The 17,139-nt window shown below is 47.7% G+C and overlaps 1 protein-coding gene across 4 annotated transcripts in view; it reads right to left on the bottom strand.

Annotated features, from left to right (window-relative positions):
* Positions 1 to 17,139, bottom strand: part of LARP1 (La ribonucleoprotein 1, translational regulator) — a 1,174,773-nt gene that overhangs the window by 583,426 nt on the left and 574,208 nt on the right. For all 4 annotated transcript variants that reach the window (XM_069653974.1, XM_069653972.1, XM_069653971.1 and 1 more), the window contains one exon: positions 8,487 to 8,656. In XM_069653974.1, the coding sequence (XP_069510075.1) occupies positions 8,487 to 8,656 (170 nt within the window). The remainder of the gene's footprint in view (positions 1 to 8,486; positions 8,657 to 17,139) is intronic.

The following is a 17,139-nucleotide window of genomic DNA, read 5'->3' on the forward strand; positions in this document are numbered from 1 at the left end:
CCAGGAAAGTCAGGTCCTGTGAGACCGTCATGGAGGATTTCCGCCAATTCACCGACAGCCCAAGATGGAACAGGAGCTGAAGGAGAGACTGGAGGTTGCCCGCTGCTGCCGCCAACGGACAAGGGCTGCGTAGGAGCCAGTCGTCCAAATAAAAAATGCCTAGGATATGTAAAGAAAATGTCTTTGACGGATCCACATAAGAACTGTCTATGGTTCCTCGGCACCGACCACCGAACGGAAGACTCTGGTTCGTGCCAGTCGATGACCCACAAAGCCCTAAAAGAGCGTCGAGGTAAAACTGGTGATGGGGGAGGGTTTATTGAAGCCTACTTTAAAAAAGAAAGACTCGGACGAGTCTTCAAAATCTCATCGTAAAAGACATTCGAGAAGCAGAGAGGAAATCTTCGTCTAAGAAGGCAAAGAAAAGACGGCATCGATCTCCTTCATCCTCCGAGATCTTCGGAAGAGGTTATAACATGCCCATCCAAACATGACTCCTAGAAAATGGGAAGCCTTTCGGGTATCCATGTTAAAAAAAAAAATTTGAGAACACGGCCCAGACCCCCTCAAAAATAGCTAAAGACCATGCTCCTGCTCACGAAAAAGGTGACAGGACGGTCCAAAACAAGAAAGGCTCATAAAAAGACGTCGAGAACGTCAGATTCTTCTCGATCACCTCGTATGACAGATCCTTCGGTGCATAAATCGAAGGCAGAGGGAAACAAAATGGCGTAGAAAGATCATACGCCATCGAAGTCGACGCCGAAGACTTCGAAGCTTCTCGAGTCGACAACACTCTAAGGAAGCTATGTCGAGCTCGCGCTCGAAGAACACGAAGGTTCCTTCGACGGTTTCCACGGCTTCCTCGACGATTACGTCGAAAGTTCCTTCAACGATATTGAAGGCAGTGATTAAGACTTCGGCGCTTTCGTTGACGCCCAAACCGCTATTGAAGGAAATACCTGTAATGCCTGAAAAGGTTTTTCAACCTGAGAGTTGACATGCGTTTTTAAGGACCATGTCATCCATATATGAGGGAGATTCATCATAACAAGAGGAAGTAACCTCTGCTGGTGTTAGATATGGTACAAGATTTGTCCCAGAGGAATTAATTGATCCTCAATCAAGAATTAAAGATTTGCAAGAATGTTTGCAAACAGCAAGTGGCCTGGATACTTCTCCAGAGTATGAATTTGACAAACCAGACCCATCAGAACAAGTGGATACGAGTTATAGGAGACTCATGGGCAGAGTTACAGAGTTTATGGGGTGGGGTAGGTGTTCATCAGTCAATCATGATGACATGACAGATATTATCTGTAACACCCCAACAAGACCCCATTTTACCCTTTCACATTGCATTACAAAGAAGGGTTAGTTCTGCATAGGAACATCCTGAAGCCATAGGGGCTGTGAATAGAAAGTTTGTGTCAAAGTATAGATCATGTACATCTGATCCAGAATACCTCAGTAAACACCCATCTCCGGAAAGCTTAGTAGTACAGGCAGCTACGTCTACAAAAAATGCTGCATACCCTACAATCCCTCCATATAGGGACAATATAAAACTGGATGAATGGTCCAGGAAAATCTTTACATCAGGTAGTATGGCTTTGAAGTCTACTAATGCAACTTGTACTTTAGCAAGGTTCTCTTATACCCTGTGGGACTATGTCAGCGGCAGCTGAACACATCCCAGAAGGCGAAGAACGTGATGGCTTTCTAGCTATTATAAGGGATGGAAAGGAGGCTTCGGGAGAATACCTTCAATCAGGACTGGACACAGCTGACAGCAGGTCCATGGCGACTAGCAGTGCTACGCAGATTTGCGTGGCTAAGAAAATCTGGGTTTGCTCCTGATGCGCAATCCAGACTTCTTAATATGCCCTTTGATGGCTCGAGGTTGTTCGGTAGCAAGGCAGATTAAAGTTTGGAGAAGCTACAGATCTCCAAAGTGGCAGAAAAATCTCCAAGTGCCGCTATAAGACAACCTCAGCAACGTCCCTACACAGGCTCATCTTCCTAGAGGGGTCTTCCTGTTTGCCATTATTCCTCAATTGGAAAAGGAAGAGGGCAGGTCAAAGAGGACAAAGAAAATGTCCTCGGGGAAGAGGAAAAGGTGCTAGATCAGCCCCAGCAACAGCATCTGTACCATTAGCCGCTGTTGCAGCTGCCGCAAAACCACTGAGGTTTTGACCCACAAGACCCCGGTGGGAGGCAGGATCTCACAGCATCTGAAAGAATGGCGGGGCATTACTTCAGATGCTTGGGCACTGGAAACAGTATCCCAAGGTTATTGCCTTCCTTTTCTAACGAAACTTAAGAATCATCCTCCGGAATACAGCTCTGCCAAGCATGCAGATCCGCTCCTGTTGCAGGAAGTTTTAACCCTGCTACAGAAAGGTGCAATAGAACATGTACCTGTAGCGGAGGGGAGCAAGGGTTGGTATTCCCCATACTTCCTTATTCCAAAGAAAGACGGAGGACTGACACCCATCTTGGACTTGAGAAACTTGAACAAGTTCCTAAGGAAGGACAAATTCAAGATGGTCACACTTTCTCAGATCTTTCAGGCTCTCCAACTACAGGACTGGTTGGTATCATTGGACCTTCAGGATGCTTACTTTCATGTGCCAATCCATCTCAAGCACAGAAAGTACCTGAGGTTCGCGATTGGCATTTCTCACTATCAGTTTTGAGTTCTGCCATTCGGGTTGACCTCCGCCCCAAGAGTATTAACCAAGTTGATGGCGGTGGTGACAGCGAGTCTCAGAAGAGGGGGATTCATGTCTACCCCTATCTGGACGATTGGATGATCAGAGCACAAGCCCTGGATCACCTGTCCAAGACTTGCCACTTCCTTCAAAAACTAGGTTTTTCTCTGAATTTAAAATATACCATCACAGAAGCTCCAATTTATAGGAGCAGTCCTGAATACCTGTTCAGGCAAAGCCTCGCCTCCCGAAGAGAGCTCACCACATTCTGCAGATGGTGACAGTTTCAGAATGCCCAGAATCTTCTGGCCTTCGATTTTCTCAGGTTGCTCGGTCTGATGACATCCTGTATTTTCCTGGTGCCAGAAGCCAGATTGAGAATGAGATCTCTTCAATGGGCTCTCAGAACTCAGTGGTCCCAGTTCAGGGGAAATGTCAGATCTTCTGGTGGTCCCAGCCCAAGTAGCACAGGATCTACAATGGTGGGCTTGCAGACATATCCTCAGATGAGAACCTTTTTGGCAACCATGGGCCGAGAGAACAGTAGTGACGGACGCCTCACTCACGGGGTGTGGAGTCCAAATCAACGACCTGACAATCAGCGGAGGTTGGTCTCCATTGGAGTCCAAACTACATATCAATCTTCTGGAGTTGCGGGCATACTAGCGCTGAAGGCCTTTCTGCCCTCTGTATGGGGAAAGAATGTTCTGATAATGACGGACAATACAGTGGCCATGTACTACCTCAACAAGAGAGCAGGAATTGGGTCACTAGCCTTGTGCAGAGAGGCGATGCAACTCTGGTTCTGGGCAATACGAGAAAGGATCTCTCTATCGGCAATTCATCTAGTCGGAGAGCGCAACGCAACAGCAGACCCTCTGAGCAGGCAGAGGACAGTCTCACGAGTGGGATATAACTCAGGAAGTCATTCAAGAGATCTTCGCCCTTTGGGGAACCCCTCAAGTAGATCAGTTCGCGACCGGGGTCAACCGAAGTGCGAACTGTACTGCTCAAGGGAATTTCCCCCGAGAGGAGCTCTAGGGGACACTGTTCGTGGTGGAATGGGATTTCCAACTACCGTACGCGTTTCCTCCAATCCCTGTGATCCCTCATGTAATCAGGATGTCGAGAAAGTTTGGGAAAACCATGATCCTAATTGCTTCGGATTGGGCCAGGAGACCGTGGTACCCGGACCTTCTCGACATGTCCATCTGCCCTCCAATACGTCTCCCAAGAAGAGAGGATCTTCTCTCGCATCAGGAAGGTCATGTTCTCCATCCGGAGGTCAACACACTCAACCTTCACGCATGGCTTCTGAAAGGCTGAGATACAAGCATTGGGACCTTCCGGATGATGTGATGGAGATTTTGCTTTCGACCAGAAGGCCAGCAACTAAGTCTCTATCGGTGTCGTTGAAACAATTTCAGTAGCTGGTGCAGAGAAAAGAATGTGGACCCTTTTCAGTGTAATATCCCACAATTTTATCTTTTCTGTTACATTTGGCCAATCTGGGGCTCCAGGTTGGGACAATAAAGGGATATTTAGCAGCGCTATCCATCTTTAAGCGCTCTTCTGAAGAAGAATCCTACTTTAAAATACCCTTGATAATTCAATTCCTAAAAGGTTTTAATGTCTTTCCCCCAGTACCTTTCCAGGTTCCGGTGTGGGATCTAAATCTAGTTTTAAAATTTCTCACATGTATTCCATTTGAGCCATTACATTCTTGCCCACTAAGGCTCCTTACGTTAAAGACAATACTTCTTGTAGCATTGACATCAGCCCGCAGGGAAAGTTAGTTGCAGGAGCTTTCGAGCGGACCTCCTCACACCATCTTTTATAAGAACCTTAGGGTTAAACCTTTTCTGCCAAAAATTGTTTGGGATTTTCATCTGTCACAAGAGATAACTTTGCCTACGTTTTATCCTCCCCCTCATACAAGCAAGGAAGAGGAAAGACTTCATAGACTAGATCCCAGGAGAGCTCTTAGTTTTAACATCTCTAGATTTGCAAAGACTCGCCAGTGTGATCAACTTTTCGTGGGATACACTGGACGTAAACTGGCCTTCCGGTAACAAAACAAACTTTATCCAGATGGATAATTTTAGCCATAACAGAATGCTATAGATAGGCAGGAAAAGAACCACCTGATGGACTAAGCTCATTCGACCAGGGGCAAGGCAACTTCTACAGCATTAAAAAGGGGTGTCCCTGTGCAAGATATTTGTGCAGCAGTCACATGGTTATCTATGCACACCTTTATAAAACATTATGCATTGGACTCTACTTCTTCTCAAGGAGGTCTGTTTGCAAAATCTGTACTACATTCTGTACATGATTACCTGTACATGATTAAAAAAGGATACTGTACTCCCACCTCCGAGAAAAAACTGCTTTGGGAGTCTAAGATGAGGAATACGTGGGAGGACACAATCCATTCGAAGAACAAGTTACTTACCAACTGTAACGTTCTTTCGATTGGATGTTCCTCCCACATATTCCTCATCGACCCTCACATCCTAACCCCACAGTACCGTTCACGTGTATTACACGTGAAACTCTTTTAGGGCTTGGGTCAAAAGAGGCATACCTTAAACGAAGATCCATGGACTATATATGAAAAACAGAACTGAGGCCAACAGGCGTACTCGAGGCTCTTATACGAGAGATGACGTCGATACTCGACGGATGCCGCGACCTCGAGTGGAGCGCCCTCTGCTGGAGAAAGAAAAAAAAGTTCTGAGAAGAAACCTAAAGGTAAGGATATATCTAAGATGAGGAATACGTGGGAGGAACATCCAATCGAAAGAACGTTACAGTTGGTAAGTAACTTGTTCTTGCTGGAGATACATCAGCATTTTGGTGACTGACACCAACTGGAGTAAGGCGATTCATCCAGGGGTGGATTAAATCACCCTGTCCCTGGGGGGGATGAGGAGGGAGCGAGTGTTGGGGAGAATTCTCCGAAATGTGCAATTCCTCTCTACCTTAGAGACCCCAGAACTTTTGCTGGACTCCAAGACTTGATTTTTGAACCCGAGAACGTGAGACTTTACCACTCATGTATTTTTCAGTGATTTGGGCAGTTTTTTGGTTATGGAGTCTGACTCCATAGGCATGATCTTTGCATTGTGTCACACAGCACCTTCAGTGCGGTGGCACAGGGAAGTCTTAGATCTCCCAACGGTTTAAATACCTTCTCTTGGATAAACTGTTTCCAAGAGCAGTGAAGTGAAATCGACTTTACTTACATTTTGTTATTTTCTAGACCCAGCAAACACCAGTTTACAATAGGGTGCTGTAGGGCTTACTTCGTATCCCCTTTGTCTAGTTTCTCATGCAAAGGTTTAGGTTACCGGTTATGGCTGGTGGCAGTGGTCTACTTTTTACTACCATTGAGTTTTAACCGCCACCTGCAATTGCAGCCTTGGTAAAGCACCAATGGGTGCCCGTTCTTCAAAATGGCCCGGTCGTCTTTTTTTGCCATTTCTTGCTATGAAGGTCCTTCTTGAGATTTACTCTGTGCACCAAACCAGGTGTGGTCCCTTTGTTAGTTTTCTCTTCGGCAGGATTCACCATGAAGCCACCTCCTACTCCAGTATGTCTGGCAGGGGCAAGAATTGAGAGAGGGAGGTGCCCGATGCTCCCTGTGCTTAATCCCCTTGGTTATAGGAATGCACACAAAAGGTGATTGCCCGGCTGGCTGTCCGGCAAAGACAGCCACCCTGCTGTATGATTGACAGCTAGGCTGCAATGAATGGGAGAAACCTGCATAAAAAGGAGGTTTTTGGCTTCGATGGCAGAGTCGACCACTGGACAAAGGAATCTGAAGAACTTGGAAGAGACGCCTGCTGCAACTCCTGGACCGTTGGTTTGCCCGGTGAAGCCCTGCTGCTGTGCTGAAGCTCCGAATTCGGTTTGACTAGAGAAGCCCTGCAAGGATGACTTCTCCACTTGAGTTGGCGAGACCCATCAACTGCAAAGTGAACTTGTTTGGACATCGTATCAGAGCTGGCTCTACTTCCACTGCTGCAACCAAAGTGCCAGGGAGAGGAACACCAAACAGTGCATTACTTAAGTCGGAACAGAATACCATGAAGATCCTCCGGACTTCCCCCGATACAGGACTGACCAAGCCTGAGCCACCTCAACAGCGTGCTGGACCCCCAGAAGCAAGGAAAGTCTTAAGTGGTATCCAAGAACCGCGGTGTTGCAATTTGCTGTCAGACGCGAGGAGCTGAAACGCTGAAGTGCCACTGAATTGAAGTTTGCCCTTTGCGGTCGCCGACCGTCCCAGGAGTCCCCAGAAGTCCTCCCTCTTCTCCCCACAACTGAGGCACAGTAATAAAAGGATCTGTAGAGCCACACAGGAACAGAAGCCAGCTGGAACCATTTCTTCTAACCAAAGGTACTGTAGGGTCTAAGAACTTACCTCTTGTTGTAGCTTTGCTTAATTTCAGTTGGAACTTGTCTTGGTTGCTTCTGTAGAGTTGCTTGCATCTTCTACTTCTCACAAGCCTCCCAGCTTGTGGCCCTACATTGATTCTACTTTTTCTACAGGACTTCTAAACATTGTGCAAGACTTATTCACCTGCAATAAGTGCATCAGCTCACCTAGACGTTTGCCCAATTGACATTGGCTGGCCTTGCTCCCTGAATAACTTCTTTCCTCCGACATTGGGTTTTACCTACCCTTCGAGGAAGGGGTTAACTTTGCATTGGGGGTTCAAAAGTACTTGCTGCTTCAGAATAATGGTGTGATCTTTTGTTTTATTCTATAACCTTTTCTTTGACATGCTTCCAAGTATTGCTCAAAATGCAACAATGATTAATATGTCCAGTGTCCTAGCTATTTAAGTCACCTGAGGTTGTTGGAAGAGAGTGCTTCATCCCCAATGGGTATTTTCTGATTTAGAGAAATTAAGTGCATTTTGGAGTGTATTTGTGTGTTACTATTATATTACCCATTCTGAAGAAGGCTTATTCAAACTGACTGTTAAATTAATTGTTTAATAAAGAAATTGTGTCTAAGCGTTTATTTGGAAACTTGTCACTGTGAATTTGTGACCACCCTACTGCTCACATGGACCTCTCTTAAGGTGAGCCTGGCTGCTCAGCCACACTACCAACATGTGTATAGTACAGACTTATACCAAAGGTTGGGTTCCTATTGCCAGGAGAAGGTTGTTGTAGTGCACCCAGGGGTACTGCAACAAAACATGCCTAACAAAAGGCAAAGTGCATTTTTGATAGCCAAAATGGTTCTGGTAGTGTCCTTGTACAGGGACACCCATGCAGTATGGAGAATTCGGAACGGACGTAGAGTGTGAAGATTAAACTCACTTTGTTAATGGTGAATAAGTTTGAAGAAAAAAAAAAGATACATATAGACCATGAATAAATTACCATTTAAAAAGGTTACATTTGAAGGAGAGTTTTTTTCTACAAAGTTGAAGGTTCTCAGATTCTGCACAAGGGTGGGAATACTCAGCGGTAGAAGGAATACCAATCAAAATTGCAGGAGGAAAAGCACTAACTAATTGACTGTCTACGTTGGCACATGCACTGCTTTAGACACCAACAGCAGATGTTAGAGGGAAAAAAAACATTGAAAGACTACTGTGTGGCTTTTAGATTCAAACAGTCCATAAACAACTAAATGGTTAAGTGTAGAAAACTGGGACAAAGATGCAATGCACAATTTAAGCACTAGACACCTAAAAGTTAATTCATGTAACTGGCACTGTAAATACAAAACATGTGTATGAACAGTACCTTAGATCTAGATGGAGATGGCCTCGGTCTTTTCTTCACTTCAGTCCATGCTTCAGTGTCCAGATCTGGCAAACTGGCAGACAGGCCTTTTGGCATAGTTTTCAAGTTACTAACCTCTTCAGCCTTTCTAATGACAGGACTTTGAGCACGAGGCGATCCAGGTAGCGATTCTAAAGGTTCAAATATGGGAAAATGACTCATGGTAATTTCAGTACTAAACCAGTTTTGAAGAACGCAAAGTAAGCGAGTACTCTTGGCTGCAAAATACATCTACAAAAGGATACTGTTACTTTAAGAACTTTGTAATGGGCCAGTATTTGCAACCACTGCAACTAAACCCAGATTAAAAGGTAGGTGAACAAGCAGTCAAGACTTAATGTCAGAAAAAGTGAGAATTGTCTAGGGCGACGAGTCCACATCCCACCACAAATAATTCAATTTAGTTAGCAAGCACACAAATACATTAGGCCTTTAGGAACCAACAAAGCATATAAAAATGTAAAGTAAATCGAAAACTATATAATATATACATTCACCCTTAGAAATAGAATTGCATGTGAATTATGAATTATGTACCAGTAATAAACAGTTGAGTGGATGCAAGAAGCATGGGTAGAATAGTTAGAATAAGTAAAATCTATATCATTCAGGCCTGGATGGCCTCTTGCAGCCTTTGTCTGAAAGACTGAGCTCTTGCTGCTGGGAGCACCTGATAGTCTCAAACTCAGCAATCGATTTGAATAATTAAATATTGATGGGATTGACAACGAAGTGGCGAAGGAGGTAAAAACCTTGGGTTTCTACTTCGTTTCAGCCATGTACATGCACAAGTAAGTTAATACCACATCCTCTACGACAACATACACCTGCAAGCTGATCCATGCCTGTAAAGGAATAAGTTACCTACCTGTAACTGTTCTCCAGCATGGGAACTGAGTGCCAGGGGTCGAGAAATCTGTAGTAGTGTGCAATGTCTAAGCCGGCCAAAAGCTCCAGGAGTCTCGAGGACCCTCCTGAAGCAGGACGTCACCTCACCAGAGTGCTGGACTCAAGGAGTGAAGGAAGCCCAACCAGTGTCTAATATCCACCGTGGTGCTGTTTCCGAATCGCTGAAACCGCAAAGTGCCACTGATCCGAGTAAACACCCGTAGCTGCCGTCGACCTTTGAATTGCTGTGCAGGAGTCCTCCAGATGTCCTCTGTTAGGAGATTTCTCAGAAATTTGCTAATTCCCTCTACCTTCGAGACCCCAAGCAACTTTGCTGGATTTTGAGGACTTGATATTTTTGACCTGGAGAGAGGGAGACCCTTTTGACCCACTCATGTATTTTAATGTGGTTCATACACTTTTGGGTGTGGAGTCTGACAAACTCCATAGGCATCTTTTACATTGTGTCACACAGCACCTTTAGTGCAGTGACATGGGGAAGTATCTTAGATTTCCTAAGGTTGAAATACCTTCTCTGGGATAAGACATTCATTACTTACCATAAGGAACAGGTTACTACCTGTAACTTATCCAGCATGGGTCTGGCATGGATTCACATGCTCATGAATATTCAGTCAGGCTGGGAATCCTCGGTAACGAAAAAAATCAGTTTTGTTTGACGGTCTTTCTACTGATAACCAATCACTGCTCTCTGGGTCATACTACCCCCAGCCAATGATTGCCCTGTCCCTAAGCCCCTCCTCTGGCAGCGATCTTCAGATTTGGTAGCATGTAAAGTGGCAGTAGGACCAAGGGAAGAGCTGCAGAGGGGTTGGAGGGAGGGTTTGCATGTCGATCCATGCCAGACCCATGCTGGAGAACAGCAGGTAAGTAACTTGTTCTTTCTCCAGCATGGGGTCTGGCATGGATTCACATGCTCATGAAAAGAATACATAGCAGTTCACCCATGCACAACCACTGGAGGTGGCAAGGCTCAACATTAAGCATTTCAACAACTCAACATTAAGCATCTCTTACCTCCTTACCAGGCTCACCTTCAAGCCAACAGGTTGCAAGCACTGCCTGGCCGACTCTGAAATCCTCCCTGGAATCCCGGTTGAGGCAGTAGAAGCTTGTGAAGGTGTGAGTCGACCTCCACTTAGCAGCCCTGCAGATGTCCAGCAAGGTCACACCAGACAGGAACGCAGTGGTAGCAGCGATCGCTCCGGTTGAATGGGCTCTTGGACGGCCGGGCAACGGTTGGTTTGCCAACCGGTGACAGTGCATGACGCAGCCGGAGAGCCATCTGGAAATAGAAGCCTTAGAGAGGGCCTTCCCTTGGTTCACAGGTCCAAAGTAAACAAACAGCTGTGATGTCCTCCGAAAACTTAGTGAGGTCCACGTAAAACGTCAGCACTCTAGCCACATCCAGCAAGTGCAAAGACCTCTCAGCCGGCAACGAAAAGAAAACTGGTAACACCAAGGGCTCGTTGAGATCTAAGTCCAACGGCACCTTGGGCATGAAAGAGGGGTGCGTTCTCAGCACTACCATCGTCTCGTGGAATGTCAGATATGGAGGTTTACAGGAGAGGGTTTGGATCTCTCCCACTTGTGCGGAGGTGATGGCCACAAGAAACGCTGTCTTCCACGATAGTAACTTCAGCGGTGCCGAATGCAAGGGCTCGAATGGGGGACCCATGAGCCTGGTCAGCACCACGTTGAGCCCCGGAGTTCTGGTGTAACACGAGATAGCCGCCAGATGGATTTTGATGGAGGCATCAACCAGCCCCACGCCAGTGCAACAAGGATCATCCTGCACTCGGACCGTCTGAGTTGACTGATTAGTTGCAGCGGAAACGGTGGGAAAGCATACAGGAACTGGCCTTCCCAGGGGAACGAATGCGTTGCACATGCTCCCCGGCTGGGGAAACCCACTGGCGAACTTCCAGCACTAGGTGTTTGTCGCTGCGCAAATAGATGATCTGGGGACTGCACCATCGTCGGAATAGGAGATCCACTTGATCCTACCGAAGCTCCCACTCGTGGCAAGAGCACAGCTCCCTGCTGAGCGAGTCAGCAATAGTGTTCTTTATTCCTGCCAGATAAAAAAAGGTACCAGGAACATCCCCAGTGCCACAGATCCAGTGCTTCCTTGGATAGGGTTGGGGATCTGGTACTAACCCCCCGCCCCGCTTCTGGATGTAGAACATCGTGGTGGTGTTGTCAGTGAAGACTCACCACCTTGCCCTTGAGGGATGGGAGGAAAAACCTGAGGGCCCAGAACACGGCTCGGAGCTCCAAGACATTGATGTGTAGTGACTTCTCTGGGAGCCAAAGGACTCTTGCGTGGAGATCTCCGGTGTGCGCTCCCCATCTTTCCAGGGAGACGTCCGTCGTCACAGTTTCCTGATGCTCCGGTGTCTGGAAGTCCAAGCGCGCGGTTACCCCAAAAACGGATCACTTGACGGAAAGTCTTGAGAGATCTTTTCTTCGAAGCTGCCTGCCGCTTGCATCCAACGGGCGTCTAGGAACTCCTGCAGTGGCCGCATCCGCAACTGCACAGACGCATGAGGATGCACAATGACATGCCGAGCAGGGACTCGATGGACCTCACCCTGGTTACATCCGTGGTCAACCGCCGGTGTACCTTGCCCAGGATGACCTTTGTCCTCTCCTCAGACGGTGAAGCCAACCGTGCCACTGTGTCTAGTCTGGCTCCCAGGAACCCAGGAACAGGGCGTCCTGCGACAGTATCAAGTGGGACTTTTCCCAGTTCCGTGAGCAAGCGGATGGTCTTCGCTGTGTGATCGACGGAGAGTTCTCTTGACTTTGCTCGGATGACCCAATCGTCCAGATGGGGATGGGAATAGTTTCTTACCTGTAACTCCATTTCTCCAGAATTGGTATCTTTCATGGATTCACATGCTTAGAAGATTCCCCGTCAGACTGGGACCCCTCGATACACATATATAGCCTTTTCCAATAGGAAAACTTCTGACACTTGTGTCCTATCTACGTCCTTTTAGGAACCGCCTACGCATGCTCCGCAGGCCGTCCCAGTATAAGAGGCCCGTCCCCGCGGCTCCCCTTCAGATTTCGGCCCCTCCAAAGTAGGAAGGGTTAGATTTATCAAATACATTACATTCCGGAGAGGTTGGCGGGCGCATGTGAATCCATGAAAGATACCAATGCTGGAGAAATGGAGTTACAGGTAAGAAACTATTCCCTTCTCCAGCATTGGATCTTTCATGGATTCACATGCTTAGAATAGATTGTATAGCAGTAACACTTGAGACGGCGGTGAGAATGTAATATACCCTCAACATAATACACAATGCATATGTACAGTAGGAATAAGTTACCTCAAATAACCTTACCCACATAAAATAAACTGTCATTAAAAGGTAGACAACCGATTCTCCACAGCGTGGAGCTTACCTTACTGAAACAGATGGCGCAGGGCAGCTCTTCCCATCTGCACCTCGTCCGCATGCTGCCTGGCAAGGCAGTAGTAGCGGGAAAATGTGTGGGGCATTGACCATGCCGCAGCTTGGCATATGTCCGTCAACGGAATTCCTGCCCATAAAGCTGTTGAGGAGAACATCGACCTTGTAGAATGGGCTCTAGGATGTCCTTGCAGTGGCCTTCCGGCCTTAGAGTGACAAAACGCAATCGATGAGACCCATCGAGCCAATCCTTGTTTAGAGATTGCTTTTCCTCTCGTCGACGGACCATACGCGACGAACAGTTGTCTAGTAGACCTGAATTCCTGTGTACGATGTAGGTAAAATTTCAGAGCCCTCTTAACGTCCAGGGTATGAAGAGCTTTTTCTGCTGCCGATGGTGTGGCGAAGAAAGTAGGGAGAACAATGGACGAGTGTTTGTGATACACTGTCGGAACGAACATAGGATTAGTTGCCAGGACTACTTTGTCCTTAAAGAATCTTAGGTATGGCGGGTCTACGACCAGCGCTTGCAGTTCCGAGATTCTTCTAGCTGATGTGATAGCAATCAAGAATGCCAACTTCCACGAAATTAATTTTATGTCAGACGTGGCCATAGGCTCAAAAGGCGGTTTCATTAAGCCTGCCAACACTGTGTTGAGACTCCCAAGTCGGGGGGAAACGTTTTTCCGGGGGAAAAGCTCGAAATAAACCCCTCATGAAGTGTTTTACAAGTCTGTCGCTAAATAGAGGAGACGACTGCCTTTTCCTTGTGAACCTCGAGATGGCCGCCAGGTGCACCTTTATCGATGTGAAGGATAATCCCCTCTCCGCTAAGAGGAGCAGGTAAGGTAGAACTTGTTCCGGCGTCACCGACAACGGTTGTAGGCCCCGTTGTCCCCTACACCATTCACAGAACCTCCGCCACTTATAGGAGTAGGATTTGTTTGTAGAAGGGGGCTCTAGCTGCTTGCAGTTTTTGACAATCCTCCGAAACGTCTAAGCACCGAACTAAGTCAGGAGCCAGGCTGTAAAGTTGAGACTGTCCGGGTTGTGATGCCACACCGTGCCTTTTTCCCGGGATAGTAGGTTCGGGGCTTTGGGAAACCCTATGGGCTGTTCCAGCGACAGGTGAAGCAGGTCGGAGAACCACGGTTGCCTTGGCCAGTATGGTGTCACTAGAATTACCCGGCAATTGTATCTGCGTATCCACTGTATTGTCCTTCGTATGAGGGAGAAGGGGGGAAAAGCATAGAGGAACATGTCCGTCCATGGGAAGGAGAATGCCTCCCCCCTGGAGCCCTCTTGAGGCCATCTGCTTGCGAATTGCTCGCATTTCTTGTTGTCTTTGGTCGCGAAGGCGTCCAGAGGGGGGTGACCCCATTTCTCGAACACTTTCATCAGGTGAACTGTGTCCATTTCCCACTCGTGTATCTGGGCCATGCTTCTGCTGAGGGAGTCTGCTTGGGAGTTCCTCACTCCTGGAAGGTGATGAGCCACGACGGGATGGAAATTTCGTGCTTTAATGCCCAATGCCATGTTTTCTGGGCTTCTATGGAAAGAGTTCTTGATCACGTCCCACCTTGTTTCCTCAGATAAAACATGGCCGTTGTATGGTCGGTCAGTATTCGTACTCGCGAGCCCTTGATGTGTGGTAAGAATGCCTTCAAGGCCCATTGTACTGCTCTGAGCTCCAACACGTTTATGTGTAGGAGTGACTCCGTTGGAGACCAGCGACCTTGCGTTTGGAGAGCACCCATGTGAGCTCCCCATCCGGTTAGGGACGCATCCGTGACTATGGTTCGCTGAAACTCCGGCTCCTGTAGGGGTACGCCGTTCAGATTGTGGAAACTCTGCCACCACTGAAGGGTCCGAAGCAGCTTGTCGTCGATGGTTATCTTGTCTGACCACGATCCTTGAGCCTGCGTCCATCGGTCCGCGAGGAATTCCTGGACTGGCCTCATGAATAGGCGACAGTTTTCCACTAGATGGATGCAGGATGCCATGGCCCCTAGGACCGAAACGTATTTTCTCACTGAGATCTTGGTCTTTCGCCGTAGTCGGCATGCTTGTTGATTGAGTCTTGAGGTTCTGTCGAGAGAAAGTTTCACTAGCCCTAACTGGGTCTCTAACTGTGGCCCCAGGAATACCAGCGATCTCAATGGCTGCAGAGAGGATTTTTCGAAGTTTATGGCGAATCCCAGCTGTTGTAGAAGCTGCATGGTGGCTTGTAAACTTGTGTTGGTCGACGCTGGGGAGGATCCCCTTACCAGCCAGTCGTCGAGGTATGGTTATACATGGTGGCCTTGCTTCCTTAGCCAGGCCGCTACTGGAGCCAGGCATTTCGTGAACGTTCTGGGGGAGGTCTTGAGCCCAAAAGGAAGAACCGTGAATTGGTAGTGAGTCCGCCCTATTACAAATCTTAGGAATTTCCTATGTTTGACACATTGGAATATGGAAATACGCGTCCTGTAAATCCAGGGACGCTAGAAAAGCCCCCTCTTGAACAGCGCGGATCACTTCCTGCAGAGTGAGCATCTTGAATTTTAGGCTCTTTAAAGACTTGTTGAGATCGCGCAAGTCTAAAATGGGACGCCATTTGCCGTTCGGCTTTTTTACGACGAAATATCTTGAGTAGACTCCTTGACCTCTGATGTTGGAACTAATTCTATCACGCCCTTTGCTAACATGAGTGTTACCTCTTGTTGCAGTATCTTCAGATGGGAATGAGCGGTGAACGCAGGTGGAATTTGCGGAGGGCTGTGTTTGAATTGTAGAGAGAGTCCGTTTCTTATAGTATCCAGCACCCATTGATCCGTCGTTATTCGTTCCCATTCGTCGACATATGCTGAAACTCTTCTCCCCAGAACGGTGTGTTGTATGTCACTGCTGATCTTTATTTTGCTTGTCTCTCGACGACGACGGATATGATGGTCTTTTCCTGGAAGTCTGGAAAAATTACCTGAAGCCCCTCTAAAGGGACGAAAAGACTTGTAGTTTCTGCCACTCTGGAGGGCACCCAATGAACATGCCGTGTCCGAGTCCTCTTTCATTCCCTTTAGGGCTTCGTCTACCTTCTCACCGAAAAGAAGGTCTCCCTCAAAGGGCATATCTAAAACTTTGTATTGTACTTCTGGCCTGAAGTAGGTACACTTAAGCCATGACTGTCGACGTAATACGACCCCATTATTGACTTGCTTGAAGCCTGACTCAGCGAGGTCCACCGCAATGTTTATTGCGTGATTTGAGGCTTCCTCACCTTCTCGGACGAGTAACATCGCTGCCTTCCTATGCTCTTCCGGAAGATGATCAAGCAACAGAGCTAGCCTGTGCCACATCTCCCTATCGTATCTGGCAACAATTGCCAGAGAGTTTGCGGCCTTTACTGTGGTCGCTCCCACGGATAGCACTTTTTTGCCAAAGGCATCTTGGCGTCTCGCTTCGTTCTCAGGAGGAGTCGCGCACTTGTGCTGGGCCTTCGCCTTCCTCGCCGCTGCCGCCGACACCACCGAGTCTGGTGTTGGTTGGGAGGATAAACACTTGGGGCTAGACTCTGGAGCCTTAAACTTTTTCCAGGCGTCCTTTCACTGCCGGCTCTGAAAACAGGCGACACATTGTCTGCAACCCCTCCTTCCATACATGGTCTAGTATTGGTATCGAGAACACAGACCTTCTCTTACCCATGTGGTCGAACAAAAAACAGTCCTTTTTCTGTTCTTCCTGGGACAAACCAAATTCTTTGCATGCCTTCTCCATCATAGAATGGAATGACGCAATGTCGTCCGGAGGGGACGGGTGAGCTGGGCATCTAGGGGTTTCCAACTCCACCTCTGACTCCCAGGTTGGATCCCTGGAGGGGGATGAGATATCCGCCATGGCTCCCCTGTCAGACTCCGAATCTGGCAGCTCACCTTCCTCTTGTGCCAGCGCTGAGATTGGCGTGCGTAGGTGCGTCGGTTGACGGTACGGGCCCGGCTCGTCGACGGGTGACTGTGGTAGGTTTGCCTGAGGTAGTCTCTGGTCCAACGACTAACAACGACTGAAGCGTGGACAGAATTTCCAATGACAAAACAGATTGAGGATTGAGAAGAGGGGCAGATACCGGTATAACGGATTCCCTCGTCGACGACTTGTCAGCCACTCGTAGCCCTAGGTCTGCTGGGCCAGCTATTCTCTCATTCTCGTCCTCCGAGGACAGCAACACAGCCTGTTCTTGTAGTAAAGTATCCGGGGGGATTGGATCAAAAATTTCAGGCCTCCAGCCCTCCTGTAGAGGCCATAGT

The sequence above is a fragment of the Ambystoma mexicanum genome, chromosome 3q, assembly GCF_040938575.1.
Source record: "Ambystoma mexicanum isolate Mex_15411 chromosome 3q, UKY_AmexF1_1, whole genome shotgun sequence".
Lineage (NCBI taxonomy): Eukaryota > Metazoa > Chordata > Amphibia > Caudata > Ambystomatidae > Ambystoma > Ambystoma mexicanum.